Source organism: Cydia pomonella, chromosome 7, assembly GCF_033807575.1.
Source record: "Cydia pomonella isolate Wapato2018A chromosome 7, ilCydPomo1, whole genome shotgun sequence".
Taxonomy (NCBI): Eukaryota; Metazoa; Arthropoda; class Insecta; order Lepidoptera; family Tortricidae; genus Cydia; species Cydia pomonella.
In genome coordinates this window covers 8,158,949-8,181,975 of record NC_084709.1, presented here as the reverse complement: position 1 = coordinate 8,181,975, position 23,027 = coordinate 8,158,949, and the positions used below count along the sequence as shown (strand labels likewise).

Below are 23,027 nucleotides of genomic sequence, written 5' to 3'. Positions count from 1 at the left end.
TTTTTAGTTTTGGAGTAGTTTTATAAGATGTAGTGAATTCACGTTTCGTCTCCCGGGGATTCCGTGTTAGCGGGGCCTGGGTCTGGTTCCGCAGTTTGGGCGACCGGTTACAGGCTTCAGTCGGCAGCAGGCTATCTTCTCCGGCGAACCGGGCGCATTCCGACGAACGTTTCACTCAGGAAAAGCGCGTACGAGTAGCAAAAGGGCTGTGCAAGTGCGTCCGAACAAGGTGGTTCCGGTGGCGCTCCTCAGGTGTGCTGTCTAGAATGGTCGGCCATATTTATACCGTGCCCACTACTGTGCATGTGAGATGGGAAAATTCGAATTTTCCCATCGCACTAGCGCAGTAGGGGTAGTAGGGGAGTTTGCAGCTCTAGCAGCAGGTTAATTTATTCAGTTCCTACTGAAGAGACTTTCTTCTTAAGTTATTACGTAATTAGCTAACCTAACCATATCTTATAGTGACAAGTGAGTGTTAAAATTTTTCTGTTTTAAATAAACAGAATGACTTAGCCATCGCATGAAAACACAATGTATCTCACAAGTAATACATATTATATTAAATTATATTGTTTAGTGCGATTGCCAAGTAAATCTATTTATTTAAAACATAAAATATTTTTGGTATTGATATGGTCACTATAAAATGTTGTTAGGTTAGCTAATTAAATTACGTAATAACTTAAGACAGAAGTTCCCTTAAGTAGGGATTGAATAAATTAACCGACTTGGTTGATACGAGTATTACATGGATCTCATAACTTTTTACGGTAGAAGAACTGAGTTGGGAGACTTGGTTTTTTTACAAGTTATGTTTTGATGGTATATTTTTGTGGGGCTGTCTAAAATTACGTGTCTATGCTAACAAGCTGATGAAACTTAAACAGTTACGAAAAACCGACCATCCAACACAAATTTACTAATCTTAAATTCGCTGTATTTTATATTATAACTATGGTATCTGATCTGAGGCTACATAGACTAACATTATCCTAATGTAAGTACAAAGTTTCAAAGCAATCTAGCTAGTCGTTTAAAAACGAGTGCGTAACTATGTTTGTATGGAGAACCGAACTTGCTGGGGACCCTTAACTATTATATACAACGTTAGGGTACTGTAAGCAATAGTCTTTGGTTTTGTTTTAAGATACGATACGTGAGGAAATGCATATGTCGATTTGGTTGTAACTTAAACATCTCAGTGATTTATTTGTCTTTGGTAACATGTAAACATATCGATGTTTATATTTTCAGGCACTAGTTTAGTTTTTTCAGGAAAAATTGTAGGTCTTATTATCAGTATAGACTAAATATATCTAGATATCTAAATGATTATGTTTCAAACCTCATACTTGCGTATGTTTATGTAATGCTTTTATCCATTGTTTTAGTTTTGTCATACAGACACTGTACATGACAACATTACATTATTCAATTTATGTGCTACGTTTTATAATGTTAATATTTTTTAATAACGGATTTTTTAATTTACTAATCTCCAAAGAGATAAGAACTCGCGACATGAACCCACCGCTCTACCAACTGAGCTACTTGTTTCAATTTTTTTTAAGTTCAAATAATGCCTATATGAGAATCGTCAAATTTAAATAAGAATAGGAATTATTAATCGACTTCTTAAAATCCGTGAGTGACCCGTTGTATTATATTTAAGAATCGGCATTATTATTTTCCTATCGAAAATTCGTCAATATAATTACAAATATAAACCTCAATAAAAAAAACTTTGAGGTTAGGTAACTTGTAAAGTTATGGGTTTCGTTTCTTCCATATCAGGGTGTCGCCAATGTAATCAATCATGTTTGCTTTACAGTACCATGATTATTAAAAAAATTAAGGATATAGTGCCAACTTGATGAGAATGTGTCGAAATAGATATTGAGGACTTTGACATCACTGAACATGACTCTGCACTTTTTCTAGCGCAGATTTTTTGGTGGTTATGTGTCTCAGTTGCCAAAAAGTGTTGGATCTGTGTAAAGGTATCAAGTGTTTAACATTTACGACCAAGTTATCGGCCAGCGGTGGTGTTTGTATTTAGATAAGGTTCTGTTGTTAGTTTAGACATCAACAAATTTACTTGGACAGTGAAACCATTTTACGGGATGTAGTGTTTCACGTATGAACGTAGTTCTCTAATACTCGTTTCACTGAAATAACATAGGTCAGAATAGATTTATGTGAACATGTGTAACTAAACAAAAATAAACGTATTTAACTTAAACGTTTACGATAAATCAAAATTAAAATTGAATCTTTACTTCGATTATAAATTGTTAATTCTTCAATTAGTATCAAGTCAAAAACTATGGCAGCCAATGAAGTTAGTGATATCGTTTTAGAAGTAAAGGTAGGTAATGATATTAATCATTGAAACACTGTATTTAGGTAAGTTTACCTAAGGCAATTTGTTTATCGAAGCCTTTGCAAAGCTGTTACGGACGTGTAGGTATACTTAATACCTATCAAACGTTTATGTTCATAATTATATTGCCTTAGATTTGAATTAGTGAAATAGTGTAGGTTCAGCTTTATCTAACTTATTTATTTGATGGAAAACTGCCTTAATGACAGTCAAGTCCTTTCGTTAGGTAGGTATAGACCAGTAAATGCATAAACGGAGCGTCTGTTTCTTGGCTACCATAAAAACCTACTATATTTACGTAAATACGCTAGTCTATATGTATGTATGTATGTCACTTTATTGTACAAAAACAAATTTATACAAAATAAACATAACTAAGTAAAATATGTAAGTATATGTACAAAGTATAATGTTATTTATATAGTTACCTTAAGGTATGTATACTTAAGTATAATATCTTATACCTTTAAACGAGCAATTCTTGTATATATATATATTTCCGGGATCTCGAAAACGGCTCGAACGATTTCGCTGAAATTTGGTATATGGGGGTTTTTGGGGGTATACAATCGATCTAGATTAGTCTTATGTTTGGGAAAACGCGTGTTTTCGAGTTTTTGTGCGTTTTTCTTTCGACGCAGAATATGGTCTCTAATTTCGTGTCGCCGGCCACTGTCCGTCTGGTCCAGCGGGTTAAGACGCGGACTGCTAAACGAGTGTTACGGGTTCGAATCTCGCCCAGTGACTAACTTTTGTTTATTTTTTATATGTTCAAGTTTATATAATTTTTTTAATTTTTATTGTTTTAGACAAGTTTAATTTTGTAAAAAATGGAGATTATCACCTATACACCACGATATTACAATAAATAGTTATAACCGAGCTAAGCTCGGTCGCCCAGGTACTTATTATTTAAACTTTATTGTACAAGTATAACGTACAATAGGCGGACTTAATGCCTTGAGGCATTCTCTACCAGTCAACCACTGGGCCAAACAGAAATTTGCTAAGGTGGGTGCAGTGTGAAAAAAAAAATCCAAAATTAAATACTAAATCTAATATTACTAAGCCAGTATACAAACTAATAGGTAATATATATAATACTTTTATAAACTACATAAATTATCATTATAAATACATATATACATTAATTACATAATATACTATACTATAAGTATACCATCTCATCCACAAATAAGTAATTAAGATTAGGTTATTTTTTAAATATGATTGTACCTACATTCTGTAAGTTTGTCCATCTAATTAGTTTTCCACTCAACAGTTACCTGAAGAGATATCCCTTCTGTTGTTTTTCTACCTATTTTTCTATAAACCGTATTACAGAAATACTAGTACTGTTACATTAGCCTTTGCCTGCACCTACTACTGTTTCTGTTTGCCTTAATAGTTGGTAGAGAATGCCTTTAGGCATTACGTCCGCCATTTGTACTTTATGTATTATATTGTGCAAGGACATTATTCCTTTTTGGTAAAGTATACAGGAGCTGCCTATATAAGTATAAGCTGTGCAGACTTTTTTCAGTTATAAAATATATTTTCAGGATCTGACATTACACAAGAAGCCAGTGGTAAAGGAACGGCGGCCGAACACACCGCGCATCATCTACGTCGCAGGGGGTTACTACCGGCACTCCATCGACGTTTTCGAGGCATTCAATCTGGACGATGGTTGCTGGACGACACTGCCGCGGCTAACGGTGCCGCGCTCTGGGCTCGGCGCGGCCTTTCTAAAGGTAACAACAACTGACACTCATACTAAATCGAGGATTTCGAGGCATTTAACTAGGAGACGGTTGACAGAATCGCTGTCTCACCAATGGTACCGTTGTGCTCTGGGCTTGGTGCGCGTTTCCTCAAGAGAATACATCTGAGACTGGCAATTTGTCTCACCTACTCGTTATCGGCCAACACCATCACCACCATCGGGTGACAACAAAAAGAATCAAAATGTAATTTTTAACGAAACTCTAAGGTCGTTTTTAGTCGTTAATGTTGAACCCTGGCAGTTGAGTGAGAGAATTCTTCGATAACATATGTTTAGCCACGAAGGCACGCTCAACTCTCTGTTTTACCATACTTACTTATTGCTGTGGCGCAGCGACCCGTAGTGGATCTTTTCCTCCGACACCGATGATGGCGCCGAGTTCGCTAAGGTCTTTTTGCACCTCGTCTCCAGCGGTACCTAGAACGTCTAGACGATCTTCAGCCATTTGGTACTCCAGAGTACGCCCTCCAGACTGCACGATCTTCACCCTTCACTCATTCGGACTACATGTCCAAGCCATTGGAGTCTAGCGGCTTTCGTTGATGATCCTGATCCTCAATCTCCTTGATTTTTCGGAGTCTCCAGGTTCTATCCTCTCCATTTCTAAAATTTTTCGGTAGAGATAGATCTTCCGCTCAGCTACCAGAAGTGCGCGTTCTTCCTTTTGTGTTAGTGTCCAGGCTTTGCATCCGTATATAAGGACTGGATTTATGGCCGTTTTATATATCCGGAGCTTGGACACACTTATTGCTCAAAATAAAAGGGAACAACAACAGCCAGGCTGCCACCAAAGCAGGCTGATCAAAGTTTTCTTAGGCCAAAGCGCCAATCTCGGACTTTGACCTCATAAAAAATGTGACGAGTCACATTTTTAAGGCAAAAGTCCCAAGTGTATCTGATTGCTGACTCACTATTAATTGCTCTTTGTGTAAAACCTTATAGGTATATAATGGGTAACTAATAGACATACAGTATTCAGTATTACATTTTAAATTGCAATTTTATATGTTCATTAATTTCAATAAGTTCCAAGTCCAGCAAGATCGATGAGGGAGAGTTTAACTTTTTTACGGAACGAAACTAGAGAGTAAATGGAGTGAGCAGACGGCAACTGCTACATATTTTAACGGCGTTATTTTTTTGTAAACTATACCACAATAATAACCTCTCTCTATCTTGTCAGAACGTAAGTCATACTCGTTTTCTAAAGTCACGTTTGCATAGTACTACTTAAAGTTGCTTTTACAATAATTTCTACATCGCAGGCGTAATGTTCATTATGCATTTTAAAATTGGACTATGCGTGTTACAGCTGATTGGATGATTTTGTAATAACACAATGTTGCTTCAGGGGCTGTTCTACGCGGTAGGCGGTCGGAACACGTCGCCAGGGTCGTCGTACGACAGCGACTGGGTGGACGTGTACAACCCCGCCAACGAGCACTGGCGGCCCTGCAGCCCCATGTCCACGCCCCGGCACAGGGTAAATACACTGCAGCAGTGGCAGCATGGTTCCATTTTTATCACCTGTCACTATACCCGTCACTTTTGCGCTTACATACTTGTTAGAACGTGACAGGCATGGTGACAAATGATAAAGAGCCGACCATCTTAGCCCTACTGAACTAGTAAAGTGAAGTTCAATAGAGAATACAAGTACTTATATAATGTAAACAAACCATTTGACTTTCGTTACTTCGTAATCTCGCACTTTTTAAGGACAACCATGATCAACAGGTTACCTATATTCTTAAATGTTGTAACTATAAAAAAATTACTTAAAATATGTGTGAATAATTATTATTTCAGAAAAACAACCTTCGTAAAATTGTTAGGTTATATGTGAAATGCTTACAAAATCTGTCATATTTGTGTATATTATTTGCAATTTCTATTAATCTTCACTTTAGATCTAATATCGTTGTAATAAGGTTTAAAAATGGTCAGTCAACTGTTGTAGAGTCAATCGAAGCCAGTAGTGGGCAAAGTACTGCCCGCGGGAAACCTCCAGCCCGCGAAAGGATTTCATCCGTCCCGTCGTAATCATATTTTATGGGGTCCAGTCGCATAAAGTAAAATAATAGATGCATAAGAAAAGGAGCCAGCTAGACTACCCGCGTAGTTCATTTGTTAATTAATTGTTAACAGTTTCAAATCAAAATGCAAATTTCTTAAACTTTCTGAGCCCCATGAAAGTTTGACCACCACTCGAAACTAACGGCAGCGGTTTTCGCCCAACGAAGTGGGTGTGAATAAAAGACATATTTTTATAAAATCTTGACGATTGTAGTCATAGATGAGAAAACAAAGAAATATACGATTTAGCGACCACATGTCGTATTTCAAGCATGTTAATTTTTTCTCTGCTCATTGAGTAAGAACAAACATTCCTGAGTCAGCATGGATAAGGTTAAAAAGGTCGTTCCATAGCAAACTTTAATATTTTTATCTTAATTCCTTTTAGGTGGGAGTAGCGGTAATGGACGGACTATTGTACGCGGTCGGAGGATCGGCGGGCTCAGAATATCACAAGTCTGTAGAATGGTAAGTCGCACTTATGAATAAAACGTTACTTTAAAAAATAATATATTGATAACAATTTAAAAGGTCGGCTATACTGGCTGCGCAGGCCGGTTTTAATAGGCATGCAACGCAATCTCACCGTGAAACAACAGACAAACCATTCTGCTAACAGACTTGTTTTTTTTCCTACTCCTCTACTGTTATCTGTCATTTATGCATTCATTAACACGAATATAAGAACATACATAAAAGATTTCAAGAAAAGTCTATATTGTCTATTCCTCATAAAAGCTCTTGTGCTTTTATAAGCTATAATGTTACTGCGATTAATGGCTACCAACCTAACAAAACCAAAACGAATACAGTTTTAAACTAAGTGCATTGATGCCAACTTACAAAATATTCATTTGGTTGCATAGTAAAAATAATTACGTCATAAGTCAGAAACACGCATGTGACACCCGTAATATAGCAACACCCATAGACTACGAAGACCGCTTAGCGTTGCTTGTTAGTCTCCGTAGGCTACGGTGGCCAAAATTGAGAAAAAACTGTCCAAAAAATTAATTTAGCAAGTAGCAAGTACCAGGGCCTCATGAGTTACGAGGAGGTGTCGCCGGCCGGCCGCGGCCCGGGGCGGGCCGGGCGCGTAACAAGGTATGCTCGCGCGTCTTGGCTATATACTTTTGCTGTAATTTGTTTACCTAAATTAAGATTTATTTTTGTTGACTCGTAGGAAAAATATTGTATGCAACGTTGTATAAGTAGGTCAAAAAATTCTCGTGGCGTATTCCTTTACAATGTTCGCCTACGCCTTCGGCTCCGGCTCACATTGTAACTCACGCCACTCGCCTTTTTTGACCCTTCTTATACAACTGATGCATAAAATACTATAATGGTAGTGTAGTTTTGTTTTTAAGTTAGCTTTTGCGTTCCAGCTACGACCCCGAGAAAGACGTATGGTCGACGGTGGCGCCGATGGCGTGCGCGCGGCTCGGCGTCGGCGTGGCCGTCGTCAACCGCCTGCTGTACGCCGTCGGCGGCTTCGACGGCGCGCGCCGCGTGCGCAGCGCCGAGTGCTACCACCCCGAGAACGACCGCTGGTCCGACGTCGCGCCCATGCAGCAGGCCCGGAGCGGCGCCGGTAACTCTAGGCTAACACCATTTTGGGAGAGAATATGAGAGAGCTCGCGGTCATTTGGTCGTAAATGCTCGGAATATAAGTGCTAGGCTCGGAGGTAGGTACTTGCTGGCTGAGGATTCGTTTTAAACGGACTACCTTGGGAGTCCGTTAAATTGAAACCGAAGCCAGCATAGAAGCCTACTAGCCGAGTCATATATATATCAAGAGCTCAAAAGTCCCGCCGGCATTGAGTGCTAAATAAAAAAAAAAACTTAATAGGAAGTGTACGAATGAGAGGCTAGAGTGTTATTACCCTCCCGCTTGCGTGGGTAATTAAGCAATCGAGCCAACCAGCATAAAATGACCGAGCGATGAACAACCCGCGCATAATATGACTGCGAGCCTATGCTGGTTAGTCTGAGCAGTCAGCCCATCCGAAGCGCTCTCTAAGCGGTTTTAATAACAACCATGCCCTTTACTTGTTTAGCCTGACATAAAATTATGAATAATCCAGCTCTGCATCGTGTTATAATAGAACCAAATTAAGTAGCCTGTAATAATAGAACGAAATCAAGTTTGACTGATTTGTTTTTTCGTTTGTATAATTAGTTCAATTTACAGTTAATAAGATATATTTCATCCGTACGTTAAGTTATTTTTTATTTAACTAGGATGAGACTCTTCTATTTTAGTTTTTACACTTAAATCGCTAAAACTGTTTTAATCATTTTGATCACTTTTAATGCAGTTTCCTGAATCACTAACTGACTGATAATTATTTATTAAATCACGCTATATTTATACTATTTTATTTAGTCTGTTTTTATTAGTATTGAATTCTAATAACATTATGGTGGTAACTGCCGAGTTGGTGGTAACTACTGGGATTTTTTTTCCCAGTAGTTACCAGTGGTAAAAGGTGGGAAACCACTGGTAACAACTTGGTGGTAAGTAGTGGGAATAACCGTAATACTTGGCTGACATCTGTTTCTCCTCCTCTTTCGCTGACCGATGACATCAGCTTTGACTCTATGTTCGTCTCAGTTGCGAGGTTTGATATTTATAATATGTAAAGTGTATTACTCACTTATATAGTAATGTTTAGATAGTTGCTGTATACATTTGTTTTGGATCTCGTGCTAGTTTTTAAGCCATAATATGCTATTGTATGTATTGTACGATATCTGTTTAGTGTACTAAATAAGTAAATGAAAAATGTGTCATTCATATGTATATGTTTTATTAATTATATCCCTTGATCGATATATCGACCAAATAATATATCATTGGTGGTCAAAAAGACGCGCGTGACCATTTAGTCCACGTTCTAACTATAAAAAAAAATTAAAAATAATAATAATAATAATTGTCGGCAGGTGTGGCGGCGCTAGGACAGTACATCTATGTAGTAGGCGGCTACGACGGCTCGCAGCAGCTGGCGTCGGTGGAGCGCTACGACACGGAGCGTGACGTGTGGGAGCCCGTCGCGCCCGTGCGCATCGCGCGCTCTGCGCTGTCGCTCACCGTGCTCGACAACCGGCTGTACGCCATGGGTGAGTGACGGTACATCTACAGGCGGCGGCTACACGACTCGCAGCAGCTGGCATCAGTGGAGCGCTACGAAACGGAGCGTGACGTGTACTCCGCGCTGTCGCTCACCGTGCTCGACAACCGGCTGTACGCCATGGGTGAGTGACGGTACATCTACAGGCGGCGGCTACACGACTCGCAGCAGCTGGCATCAGTGGAGCGCTACGAAACGGAGCGTGACGTGTACTCCACGCTGTCGCTCACCGTGCTCGACAACCGGCTGTACGCCATGGGTGAGTGACGGTACATCTACAGGCGGCGGCTACACGACTCGCAGCAGCTGGCATCAGTGGAGCGCTACGAAACGGAGCGTGACGTGTACTCCGCGCTGTCGCTCACCGTGCTCCACAACCGGCTGTACGCCATGGGTGAGTGACGGTACATCTACAGGCGGCGGCTACACGACTCGCAGCAGCTGGCATCAGTGGAGCGCTACGAAACGGAGCGTGACGTGTACTCCGCGCTGTCGCTCACCGTGCTCGACAACCGGCTGTACGCCATGGGTGAGTGACGGTACATCTACAGGCGGCGGCTACACGACTCGCAGCAGCTGGCATCAGTGGAGCGCTACGAAACGGAGCGTGACGTGTACTCCGCGCTGTCGCTCACCGTGCTCGACAACCGGCTGTACGCCATGGGTGAGTGACGGTACATCTACAGGCGGCGGCTACACGACTCGCAGCAGCTGGCATCAGTGGAGCGCTACGAAACGGAGCGTGACGTGTACTCCGCGCTGTCGCTCACCGTGCTCGACAACCGGCTGTACGCCATGGGTGAGTGACGGTACATCTACAGGCGGCGGCTACACGACTCGCAGCAGCTGGCATCAGTGGAGCGCTACGAAACGGAGCGTGACGTGTACTCCGCGCTGTCGCTCACCGTGCTCGACAACCGGCTGTACGCCATGGGTGAGTGACGGTACATCTACAGGCGGCGGCTACACGACTCGCAGCAGCTGGCATCAGTGGAGCGCTACGAAACGGAGCGTGACGTGTGGGAGCCCGCCGCGCCCGTGCGCATCGCGCTGTCACTCACCGTGCTCGACAACCGGTTGTACGTCATGGGTGAGTAACGGTGACGGGAACATCGAATTTACGATTACTTTAAACTTGAGTCAAACGAATTGGATCCTTCCGTTGTAGTTACATTCCATATTAAAATAACACCCGATTGTAATAATTTGATGTGAATTGTCTTAAGACGCCAATCGGTCAGATTTAGTGTTAAGACCTACCTTTCAGTTTCAACGTAAGTTTTAATAACTTCTAAGTTTTAAAGCGTCATAGATAGAATTTACGTAGAAACTATGGTTGCGTCTCTACTTTCTGTTTGTCATTGTACATTTGATGTTCTATTTTATCGTAATAATCATAAAGTCTATGAACGGCACTAATTTCCAGGTGGCTACGACGGCACATCCTTCCTCGATATCGTGGAAGTGTACGAGCCGAGCACGAACGCGTGGTCGGCGGGCACGCCGCTCACGTCGCTGCGCTCGGGCCACGCCTCCGCCGTGTGCTACCAGCGCGTGGCCTGCTCCGACCTGCCCGAGCCCGTGCCCGACCCCGCACGACGACCGCAACCCGCCACCAGCTCTCAAGACATACCCATGGCCAATAACATCATAGGAACTTTATCGAATAATAACTGTAGAGGTTGCTTATAGCAGCAGTGAACGTGTGAGACGCGCGAGGCAGCTAACGAGTCATTTGCACTCAGTAATCTAAGAGTACCGTGGCTTAAAATAGCACAATCTCAATTCCTAAGTAAGGTTAAGAGTGAGAAAGACTGCGTTTGCGTATCAGTGCAACTAGCGCCGCGAGAAATCTTACGGATCATAATATTGATCGAATGAAATTAAATTTCCCGGACTATTACGCGTATGTTATTGTGTGCAGTGTGGTTGAGAACTAGAAGATGTATACAGGAAATGCGATCCAATTTATGCCTATTATAATAGTTGAATTATAAGTAATTTCTTCGTCTCTGGATGACACCGTGCGTTGCATACAGCGTCAGTGTACTCTACGTTATGGAGACGATGCCAAAGTTTTATTACAGTCGGCGATAAAAAAAAGTATAAGAACTGATTTTGGAAACGATTCGATGTTTTACGTTTCGTGATATTTTCAATCTTGTGACATACGCGTACTTTATCATACATTCATTATCGTGACAGTTAATAGAATTAAGTCGATTTGGACCTTGAAAATGTATTTCTGTTTATTTATAGCCAGATATTAAGAGCCCGGCAACGATTTTAGAGCAAAAATATGAAATTGATAGATTTAGTCGTTGAAAGTATACACCTTTAGTTACATAATATCTAAATAACAATTATTGGTTTCTATTAGCATGTCTTCTCATCTTGCCTTCAGTTTTTAAAAATTCATCAATAAATTATGGTGGTAAATGATGTATAAAAACAGTGTAGCAAATGTTATAGATTGTTTAAGTATCAAAATTACGTTGATATTAAGTCGTTTGTCAGATATATTATCACTTGTTTTGAAGTAATTTCTGGAGAACACTGATTACGTCTAACTTTCATTTACACTACTTCAAATTTATAATAACAAAAATGTAGTCTATTAAAGTTGAAGTACAAGATGTGTAAGACAAAATTACCATTTTTAACAGTCCAAATTTTACGAAAATTACAAATAAGAGCTTTAAAAAAAAAACATTACTATTTAAGTCTGTTTAAAAAAAAAATATAAGTATATTAAAATGAAAGATAACAAGATGTGCTATAATAGTTAACAAAAGGTGTACAATTTCATCGACTAAATCTATCAATTGGGTGCTTGACACATGTTGAATATTTTAATAAAATTTAGCTAAATGGATAGCAAATGGGCTATCCATTATAAAAAAAAAGTGGAATTTAGGTGAGAGTCAGAATGGCGGGTGTACCTAAATAAAATCAAATGAAAAGCATACCATATTTTTGTACCTAATTTGTACTATTTAGTACCTCGTTTAAAAAAAATTGTACCTCACGGTACGTAAAGTTATGATCAAAAAACAGGTCACCCGCCATCCTGACAGTCAGAATGGCGGGTGTACTTTATTACGCTATGTTCCCGTGGTTATTGATAAATTCTATAAAAGCCAAATTTTTGTACCTTTTTTGTACCTTCTTATTCAATTATAATATGAGTCATTTTATTTGTGCTTTCCAAGTTTTACTCATTTTATATTTTGCTTGCTATTACAATTTTGCAGGCGTTATAATTTTTCAAGTTATCGATTTAATTTTTAAGAAAAAACGCTAAGGTACAATTATTTTTATTACGCCAGGATTTAGTACCTTTAATGTTTAATCTGTTAAGTTCAAATAACTCAGAAAATCATGTCTTAAAAATGATCTTTCTTAGGAAGATTTCTTTGAATTAGCGCCTAGCCTTTTTTAAGACACGATTTACTGAGTTATTTGAACTTAACAGATTAAACATTAAAGGTACTAAATCCTGGCGTAATAAAAATAATTGTACCTTAGCGTTTTTTCTTAAAAATGAAATCGATAATTTGAAAAATTATAACGCCTGCAAAATTGTAATAGCAAGCAAAATATAAAATGAGTAAAACTTGGAAACCAAAAATAAAATGACTCGTATTATAATTGAATATGAAGGTACCAAACGGGTACAAAAATTTGGCTTTTATAGAATTTATCAATAACCACGGGAACATAGCGTAATAAAGTACACCCGCCATTCTGACTGTCAGGATGGCGGGTGACCTGTTTTTTGGTGATAACTTTAAGTACCGTGAGGTACAATTTTTTTTAAAGGAGGGACTAAATAGTACAAATTAGGTACAAAAATATGGTATGGTTTTCATTTAATTTTATTTAGGTACACCCGCCATTCTGACTCTCACGAATTTAGGGCCTCCGCTAGCTGACGCGGATTATCCGGAATGGACGCCCGATGAAATTGTATGAACAGCGCTAACTGGCGCGGGCGCGTGCGACGGATTTCGCCTGGGAGCAGGACCCGCGAGCGTGCGCACGCGGCGGGTGTTCGCGTCAGCTAGCGGAGGCCCTTAAAAACAAATATTGAGATTATAAAAAAAAATACAAGGCACCAGTCTCAAAAAAAAATTTTTTTAACTTTCAAAAAGGAAAGAGAAAATGGTACCATTCGATTCCTTGCATTTTATAGAAAAATAAATTGTACAACAACTATATACATAAACGCAATATTTCAGGGTCAAAATAGCAATTTTCTTAATCTTCCATACATTTAGGACAGGGACTTTTAGGTTAGGGACAGACAGAGAATGTAATGTAACGTCACATTACAATATCATTTTGTTAGAGGAGTTTCAATCGTCAAATGCGAGCGTCAAACTTTAACTCTCATTTCTGACCTTTGTGTTGCTTAAATGTTATGAATCCTATATAGACATTTTGATCCTCAGGAAAATCAAGATCGATTGACATTATTTACAAAAAAACTGTCAAGTAGCCAATTTGACATTTTTGCGACTAAAATCGATAACGGCCTCTTAATATTAACCTGGACAGTTATTTGTTATATCTATATGTTCAATGTGATAATGTAAACATGTATATTATTTTTAAGGGCTCTTTGTAAGGAAAGCAAAGACTGTTATGGGAATAAAAGATTGAATATTTGAATAACGCACTTTATTTTATTTTTTCTTAATCATGAAATGGTACATTTAGACTTCCGCTTCACTCTTACAATCATCAAAAAAACCGAGTTAATAGTTATTTGTTTTACAAGGGGGCAAAGTTGTTGTTTAACCGCTCGTGCTAATATTGATACCCGAGCAAGCGAAAGATTCTAAAATTGAACCACGAGCATAGCTAGTGGTTCGAGAAATGGAATCTTGAGCGTTGCAAGGATTTCAAGGCACGAGGGTTAAACAAACTTTGCCTCCGAGTGAAACAATATTTTTCACCACACCAACGCAAAGAAACTATTAACTATAAAAAACCAAAATATTCAAATTAAATCAAATCCAAATTAATGTAATAATAAAATTATCATTCAAAATCATCATTTAAAAGTCAGTTCTACTAGCTAACATAAGGAAACAACTCAAAATTTGCATCTGATTACTTTGCCCACATGTGGATAAAATGCAACTTTCTCATTCGTTTTTGAACAATCAAGAGGGCCTTTACCAATTGGTGTAGTGAAAATGTTTTTATCGTGCTCTGTTCTTATTATTCTGACAATACGAGTCGTAAATGAGTTCTTTGTAACAGTAACAGGCGACTTGAAAGCTATTTGTTATTAGACAATTTGTAAAAATCTGGGGTCAGTACGATAACAAGCTAATAAGTCACACGGTTTTTCATACAAAACATCAATGCTGGCCTTATCCTTGCTATGCAAAAGGTCCCTGAGGAAAATATATTTTCTTGAAATACATAGAATAGGTTCAAGTAGTTCTGTTTTATTAATTGCAAAAACTATAAATTCATGTAGAATTATATCTGTATGTATCTTGTGGAATATTTACATTTGAGTAGCTATGAAAAATCGTTTGCCTACAGTCCTAGACAGCTAAGAAATAAAACATCATTTTAATACATGTCCAACCTTAAAGCACTTTAAGGTTGTAAGATGTACTTATTAACTGTAAGAGATAGCATTGACTTTTTAGATGCCGGAAACATAGGGATATATTGAAGAACACTAATCTAAGATGAGCTCATTGTCCAATGTTGATATGTTCAGACTCTTTCAAATTATCATTTATTTAAAAGATGCTTAGTTGACAATGTACTTAGAGTATAGAGAACGACTCGCCAAAACTATAATCCATGAATCTTAAAGTCAAAATGTTAATATACAAAGTTGCTAGCATGTTTATTCCAAAATCGAAAAAAAAAAAGTGGAACTGGTCCTACAGAATTTAAAAGAAATAAATATTTACATTATTTAGCTAGTATTTATAATTACAATTTCAAATCAGTTTAAATACACATTGATATTGTGAACAGATAGCGGAGTCATTATAATGAGATCTTCGAGTGTACGGGGAACGATCCTGCGTGTGCGTGGCACACTCGTCCTTAAATAAAATATTGATATCTAGTAGTTTTTGGTAATATATTTACTTGACAGGCATAATTAACATAGACGACTACGAGTAATATTATCTGTTAATACCCCAAGTTAATATAACGCAAATATTTACAAACTTAATGCCAACAAATTATCTCTTTAGCACTCTTCTTCGTCTTCTGTAACAAGTTATTCTCATATCAGGTATATCTTCAGACTGAGAGGCTGAATCATCTCTTGATATCGTCACACTTACTTGTGCCGAGTGGCTGACATTTGACTCCATTTCGGAGGAAATATTTATAGCAGATAAATCCTTGGCTGGAGTAGATGAGGCTAGAAAACTGAATGGCGTATCATACTGCGCTGAGTTTGAATCTAAAGGTTGAACACCTGTTGATATCACAACCGTTTTCACTAATCCAGGTTCTTCTACTACTGGAGCTAGGTTTGGAACATCTTGAACACCACTACTACAGTTGGTTTCTTTTGTATAGTGGTCTGATTGTGGGCTTTCCTTATTGGTCTCGCTGACATTGGTCGACGATATTTTACTAGAGACTACTGGGTTCTCAAAATTTCTTGCCATTTCGTTACTGATATTTCTTTCCGAATTACCATTGCTGCGGGAATTCTCTTTATTATCGCTCATAGTTGGCAAGTCGTTTGAATTTGGCTCCGCGATATAAATGTTATTGGTATTGATTTCTTCCGTGTGTTCACTGCCTGACACCTTCTTTTCACCTTTTGTTTTAAGTCTTTTATTAGTTTTTGACGACTCCTTAACTTTTTCATTCAGTTTTAAAACTTCCTTTGGGATTGTATAATTACTTGTATTTGACATGAGATTTCCTTCTGACACTGAACAACTTTTAGTAATGGTAAATGATTGTGTCTTTACGTCGCCGACCTGTTCCACGTAGTCATCCTTATTTTGTTTATGTTTTGTATGAGTTCTGTCTTTCAGTTCTTTGATTTTATATTTATCTTCCACAACAGTGGGCTTTGCTAAACTTTCTTTAAAGTCTCTAGGGTATATTTCTGTCGTTTGTGCTTTGAGTGGACTTTCAGGTTCAATGATAGCATCTTGCGCCTCCTCGGCGGCGGGCGGGCAGCAGTCGGCTGGCAGCCCGTGCGCTGTGCGCGTGGCGAGGTTCAGGTCCTCTGGAGTTATTAAACTACTGCTGTCACCAAACAATTCACTAAATTTGTTCATGGATTTTCTTTCTTTTTCCTTATCTTTCCGAGACCTAGTTTTCCTAGTTGTTTCTTCAGAATTGACTCTCTTATCTTTGTATGTCGCTCGATGAGATTTCCTTTTGGAGGTTTGCTCCTCATTTTTTTCTTCTATCTTAAGTTGTACTTCATCATTACTTTCATCACTTAGCTCTAAATCGCCTTCGACAATATGCCTGGAGTATACTCTATGTTCAAATTCGCGAAATACTGTTACATCATTTTCAGTTTCTTTTACAGGTATTTCTTTGACTTTCATATCAGACACATTTTTATGTTCTATTTCATTCATTTTTAAACTTGCTTTCTCATTTCTATCTGACTCTGCTATGCGGTCGATCTCCGTCTCTGTACCTTTTTCGGTTACTTTTTCCAAATTATCTGTTTTCTTCACTTCAGGTACATATTTATGTAGTGTTTTATCGGTAGTTTTCAACCTTTCTTTTTCTGACTTACCTGACAACTCCAACTCAGCAATTCGTTTGTGTTCTTTGTCAGATCGTTTTTCAGGTTTATCTGTCTTGTTGTTGCCAGTCTCTGAGTCTGTCTCGTTTTGATTTACTTTGTCATCTCGAGTTTTTGTACCTGACTTTTCAGACTTATTTGGTATCCTGTATGCAGCAATTCGTTTAAATTCTTTTTCTGATCCTTTTCCAAATTGATCTTTCTTATTATTGCCTGTCTCTAAGTCTGACTCGTTTTGATGTTCTCTGTCATCTCTAATCTTTGGACCTAACTTTCCAGACTTATTAGGTATTCTGTATGCAGCGATTCGTTTAGTTTCTTTTTCTGATCCTTTTTCAAGTTTATCTGTCTTGTTGTCAGCCTCTAATTCTGACTCGTTTTGATTTTCTCTGTCATTTTTAATTTTTGGATGTAACTTTTCAGATTTATTAGGTATCCTGTATGCAGAAATTCGTTTATGTTCTTTTTCGGATCCTTTTTCAAGTTTTTTTGCCTTGTTTTTATCTGTCTTTAAGTGTGACTCATTTTGATTTTCTCTGTCATCCGTAGCTTTTGGACCTGAGTTTTCAGACTTATTTGGTATACTGTATGCAGCAATTCGTTTAGGTTCTTTTTCTGATCCTTTTTCATGTTTATCTGTCTTGTTGTTGTCAGTCTCTAAATCTGACTCGTTTTGATTTTCTCTTTCAATTCTAGTTTTTGGACCTGACTTTTTAGACTTACTAGGTATCCTGTATGCAGCGACTCGTTTATGTTCTTTTTCGGATCCCTTTTCAAGTTTATGTGCGTTGTTTTTATCAGTCTTTAAGTCAGACTCATTTTGATTTTCTCTGTCATCTTTAGTTTTTGCTTTTGCCTTTTCAGACTTATTAGATAGCCGGGATGCGGCGATTCGTTCCTTTTCTCCCTTATTGCTCTTAACAGAATTATCACCTTCAGGTCGTGCTTCATTCATAGTATGAATCAGCTTGTGTAGTATGCTTGGTAATTTTATATTGTCACAATGCATTGTTGTATCAACTTTATGACTATCTTTAGAAGTTGATACCACTGACTCAGCTGATCTATGATTGTTCACGGTCTCCTTCTTTGCGACTTCGAGTCTTGTAGTATTTGTACCATTAATTAAGGTATCACTTCTTTTTCCTATGTCTTTAAGCATATTATTATCAACAGGCGAATTTTCTTTGTGAGGTTTAATTTCAACTTTTTGACTATCATTTATATTAGGAATACTATTACCGACTTGTTTATTAAATTCTTGAAAACTATAAATATCATCCAAAGCTGTGTCATTCGTATCAGAACAAATTTCACCTGATTCCATGGACATTCTAGATAAAGGTTTATCTATATCAATTTTATCAACAAGTTCTTCGCTAATTTCTAAAGGTTTAGATCTTAAAGCTTTCGGCACCTGGACTTCTTCCAGGTTCCAAAGGGATTTGTCGACGGGTTGAAAATATATTTCATTAGCATTGGCAGACTGTAATATATGCTTGTTGCCTTCCGAACGCTTAATGTATCTGACACTACTTAACCTGGGATCCTCAAAGACAGAAGAGGTTGTACTTCTGGTTTCTAAAACAAAAGCATTTTATATTAGACTTATTAACATGTAATTTTCAATTGGAACCAACTAATACTGTGTAGAAAGTTATTATATTATAAGACTAGACTAGGGATAAAAAAAATACAAAGTGATACTTTAAACGCCAACAAACAATAAACGAGCATACAAGGTGAAAACGGAATAGCAAATCGTAACATAAAAGCACTAATAAAAAATGTTATTTTACCAGTCTGGGCTGTTGCGGGTTCGTTAGAAGAATCTTCCGCGTGTGAAAATTCTGGCGACCGACATGTGGGACTTCCCTCGTTCGGCGGCTGCGATTCTTTATGATACAGCTTTTCGGTTGACCTTCTTTCTTCCTGAGGGTATGGTTCAATTCTTGGTCTCTTATTTTGTGGTTCTTCATATTCACCATGAATGTTATGTACGACCGAGTGTATCTCTGGGTAGTTGCCCGTCCGCCCGTGGTACGACTTTCGACGCTCGAGAATCCTTTTGCGTATGGGTTGTTTTTCTTGCGGAGGGCTTCCCAGGCGTAATCTCTCCCTAGGAGGGCTTTCCAAGCGTTGCCTCTCCCTTGGTGGGGTTTCCAACCGCCTAGTCCTGTAACGATCGTCCCCAAGTTCTCTCGCGCCCCGACGATGTCTTTCAGGACTAAATCTCTGGTGTTTTAAATCACTGACATTTCTGTTTCTATCATAATGGTGTTTACCCCTATTGATATTTCTGTCAGGTTCACTATACTGTTTTTCTCTGGTTATAATTCTTTCAGTATCAGAAAATCTGCCAGCTCTATTTCTGTTAAGCCGTTCTCTAAACGGTTCAGGATAGTTTAAGGGCGTATCATGTGAACTGTTATATAACATCTTCCCATCTTCAGAATCGTCTCGACCCCTTTTGCGGGTTCTTTCAGGTTCCCTGGATGTTTTAGGTTTCAATGCAGAATACATATCTTCAAATTCTTCATCAGAGCTTAACTTAGCAAGATGGGGACTGAAAAAAAATGTTCGGTAATAATAAGAGGAATGACATACAAATAGGTGGACTTTTTAACTTCTTCCATGTCGAGGAATCGATAAACTCAGTGCTTTGTAAACAGGCATGATACTGAACAATTGGAACTTATTTTCATACTTACCGAGATAATGCAGAAATCCGTTTTTTCCGCAACGAGAGACAAAGGTTGATTGTCTGGGAACACCTCATGTTTCTGTGGCTCATTTTCTTGTGTATCCATTGTACTAGATTTGTTGGTATCAGCAACTATTTCGTTTTCTATCATCTTATATGAATTGTCTGTCGCAGTTGAGCTAGTTGCGGGTGATTGTGGGCGGCTACTTTTTCTCCTAAATACAAACATTACATTTAACAGCAGCGAAATAAAACTAAGTATTATCAAACTGTAATTGTTCTGATGGCAAAACATTGCTGTGGGTGTTTGAATAGTTATTTTATTCTTTATGTATCTTATTGAGACAGCAGAGCAAGGTCACCGATGTTGTAAAACGCGTAGCCAGATTGAAGTGGGAATGGGCTGGTCATATAGCACGAAAAACCGATTCGTGGATTAACGACTACTGGAGTAGCGACCATGGGGGGGAGGAACGTTCTCAAAGTAGACCCCAGATGCGTTGGGACGACAACATGACAACATCAAAAAGACTGCGAGGAAGAAGTGGCTCCAGGTCGCACAGAACCGTGACGAGTGGCACAAAATGAAGGAGGCCTACACCCGAAGGGTAGAGAAGGGCTAAAGAGAGAGAGAGAGTACCTTATTAATTTTTCCCTTTCCTTTGGACCTCCTACTTTGTTTCGGATTTTCTTTTTGCGCTTCAATTCAGTTTCTTCACGCACATTCTTTATCAGCTCTTGAACTTTATGTGCAGGTCCATTTTGAACTGCTTTTATTACTAACAAGTCTTTTCTGGAAACAAAAAAAAGGTATAGTTAGCAATGACAAAAAGGTAATTCATTAAAATGTCCGTTTTTTAATTTATGGGATCAAAAACAATTTTTGAGAAATAGCTTAAGTAGGTCACAGGTACAGAGAAACAGAATTGGATTTTAACAAAAAATTGTCTCTCTCTTAATATTCTCATCTATTTGTATTGTTGTGTATTACAAACTTTGTACTAACAATACTAGCCAAATTTAAATCTTAAGTTACCTATGCTGAATACTGATTCCTTACTGAACCCGAATCCTTGAAAACACAGAAAATGATCTGTAAAAATAAAAACTTGCCACGCTCAAGCCAAATGCATGGACAAGATACCTCAGGCATACAGTCTTCTCATACCAAGCTGTTTCGCTCGGCAATTTCTTCGCAAGATGGCTCCTTTGGTGTGTTAGGGTTTTGCTTGCTATAATAAATGAAAAAAAAAAAAAAACAATATTTTACTGAGTTATACTTACTCAATATTAAGATTTGTGATCATATCAGTCTTCCTCTGTATTTCAGCTCTTGAAATTTTCAGCAGAGAAGAATAGTTTGATTCTAGTCTCTTGAACTCTGCCTCCAACTTATCAAAATCCTGCAAAATGCTCTAAAATATCAATGCACATCCATTCAATGGCTTCCTGATGCCATTGATTGACAATTGAATGTTTATTTTTAAGCAATGGTGTTACTAGAACAGCTAGTACATTTTAAAAATAACATCATATTAACAGATAGCTAAATTTGTGACATTTGGAAATACAGTAACAAGTAAAGTGGTGGAATGTGTATTTTTTATTAGGTAAATAAGTATATAGTAAAATACCTATATAACAAAATGTATGCATAAAGTTTGAAAAACAAAAGACAAACCATCCAAATAAAAATATGTGGCAACATTGCTTAGAAAGTACACTTAGTAGTAAACAGTTCATGGTGCGGCTTGCAGTGCTGACAGAGCTAGCCTATGGGTAAAGTCAGACCTACATGACTTTTCCATTGTAACAGCTGCCATAGGTTAGTTTTGCCTTATTATAGATGTAATAAGTTATTTTTTTGTTAGACACACTACTAAAATAGTTAGTAATAGATATGTAATTCTGATGAGAGCAATAAATAACTAAACAGCAAGTAAACAGTGATTGTTCCCAACAAGCACACTTTTTCCTTTTATTTTCATAAACATAATAACTTACTTTTTGCAACTTTTGCATGTTCGCGGTGCAACATTCTAGTTTGTGCTTCAGATCAACATTTTCAGTTTTCAGCTGAAACACATATTATAAGTATATTTAAAATAGCTACACTCAATACAAATATTTCATGTGAATGGATGTAAACAAAAATCCAAAATACTGACTCTATTAGATTAACCTAGCCACCCCAGATTCAGGTCAAGCAGGGAGATTTAACCAGAGCTCCAACTTTACAGGTATGGGAGTGGGACTTCTCAATGACAGAAACTTTGTGACTTTGTTATTAACATGTAATTCATAATTAACATGAATATATATTAAAATCTTTCTGAGGTAAAGTCCTGGGGAGATCTAATCACCTGATCTATCACAAGATAGTTTAGATTACTGTAGAAACGTGATCGTGCTCATGACATCCAGTTCAGGTGTTGCTAATTAAGCAGTTTTCTGGATTGCTTATGTTGTACAAACATTTGGCAATTACAAATTAGATAGTATGGCCAATCAATGCTGTCAGAAGTTTTAAAAGTGGTTAAGGTCACCCTAAATTTGGGTATAATCACTTGGACAGGTGGTTAAGTCTGCCATTCCGCTAGAAAAAAATTTGGCGCTAAAATGTAGTATCAGTCTTACCCTGTTCAGTGCTTCAACGTCATCGTAATTCTCCAAATCGTTGTATAAAACATCCATGATTACAGGCTTTGCCTACACTGGTAAAAAGGCACTTAAATTACACAAAGGACAGAGCTAAATCACCAAGAAATAGCTTAAACATACTTAAAATAAATAAAGAATAATTAGAACCAAATTAGAACAAACGTCAATCTCGCTACACATCTAACGCAGTTTTTTCATTCAACTTTAGTACTTTACTTTCCATACCATTTCCATTCACCTGCGCCGTTCATTTCAGTCTTTTCGTTCATTGGTCAACCAATCAGAAAACAACGGGAGGTCTACCACATGTATGTATTATGCTAATCACTCACTGTGCAGGGCTATAACTGCAAAAATCGAAGTTCGTCAATTGCGGGCATTTTTCTCTGTCACACTAATTACGTCTTATTACGAGTAAAAAAGAAAGATCCCCCAATTTGCGAATTTCGGTTTTAGCGGTAGGTCCCATGTGCTATATTCGAAATCGATGCTACTGTATCTCTCTT

At 38.0% G+C, this 23,027-nt stretch overlaps 2 protein-coding genes across 4 annotated transcripts in view; one reads left to right on the top strand and one right to left on the bottom strand.

Annotated features, from left to right (window-relative positions):
• LOC133519739 (kelch-like ECH-associated protein 1B) overlaps positions 1 to 14,056 on the top strand; it is a 41,658-nt gene extending 27,602 nt beyond the window's left edge. For 2 of the 3 annotated variants that reach the window (XM_061853803.1, XM_061853802.1), the window contains exons 8-13: positions 3,946 to 4,137; positions 5,521 to 5,652; positions 6,634 to 6,713; positions 7,631 to 7,836; positions 9,192 to 9,368; positions 10,806 to 14,056. In XM_061853803.1, coding sequence (XP_061709787.1) covers positions 3,946 to 4,137; positions 5,521 to 5,652; positions 6,634 to 6,713; positions 7,631 to 7,836; positions 9,192 to 9,368; positions 10,806 to 11,071 — 1,053 coding nt within the window. In that variant the 3' untranslated portion in view covers positions 11,072 to 14,056. The remainder of the gene's footprint in view (positions 1 to 3,945; positions 4,138 to 5,520; positions 5,653 to 6,633; positions 6,714 to 7,630; positions 7,837 to 9,191; positions 9,369 to 10,805) is intronic. The other variant, XR_009799664.1, reaches the window with a different exon arrangement.
• Positions 14,046 to 22,782, bottom strand: LOC133519481 (E3 ubiquitin-protein ligase RBBP6-like). The gene is made up of 7 exons (XM_061853487.1): positions 22,498 to 22,782; positions 21,865 to 21,936; positions 21,145 to 21,275; positions 20,501 to 20,653; positions 19,827 to 20,075; positions 18,956 to 19,722; positions 14,046 to 18,737 (listed from the first exon to the last, which is right to left on the bottom strand). The coding sequence occupies exons 1-7, from the start codon at positions 22,552 to 22,554 to the stop codon at positions 15,607 to 15,609; spliced, it is 4,560 nt and encodes a 1,519-aa protein (XP_061709471.1). The 5' UTR covers positions 22,555 to 22,782; the 3' UTR covers positions 14,046 to 15,606.
• Between the last annotated feature and the right edge of the window lie 245 nt (positions 22,783 to 23,027).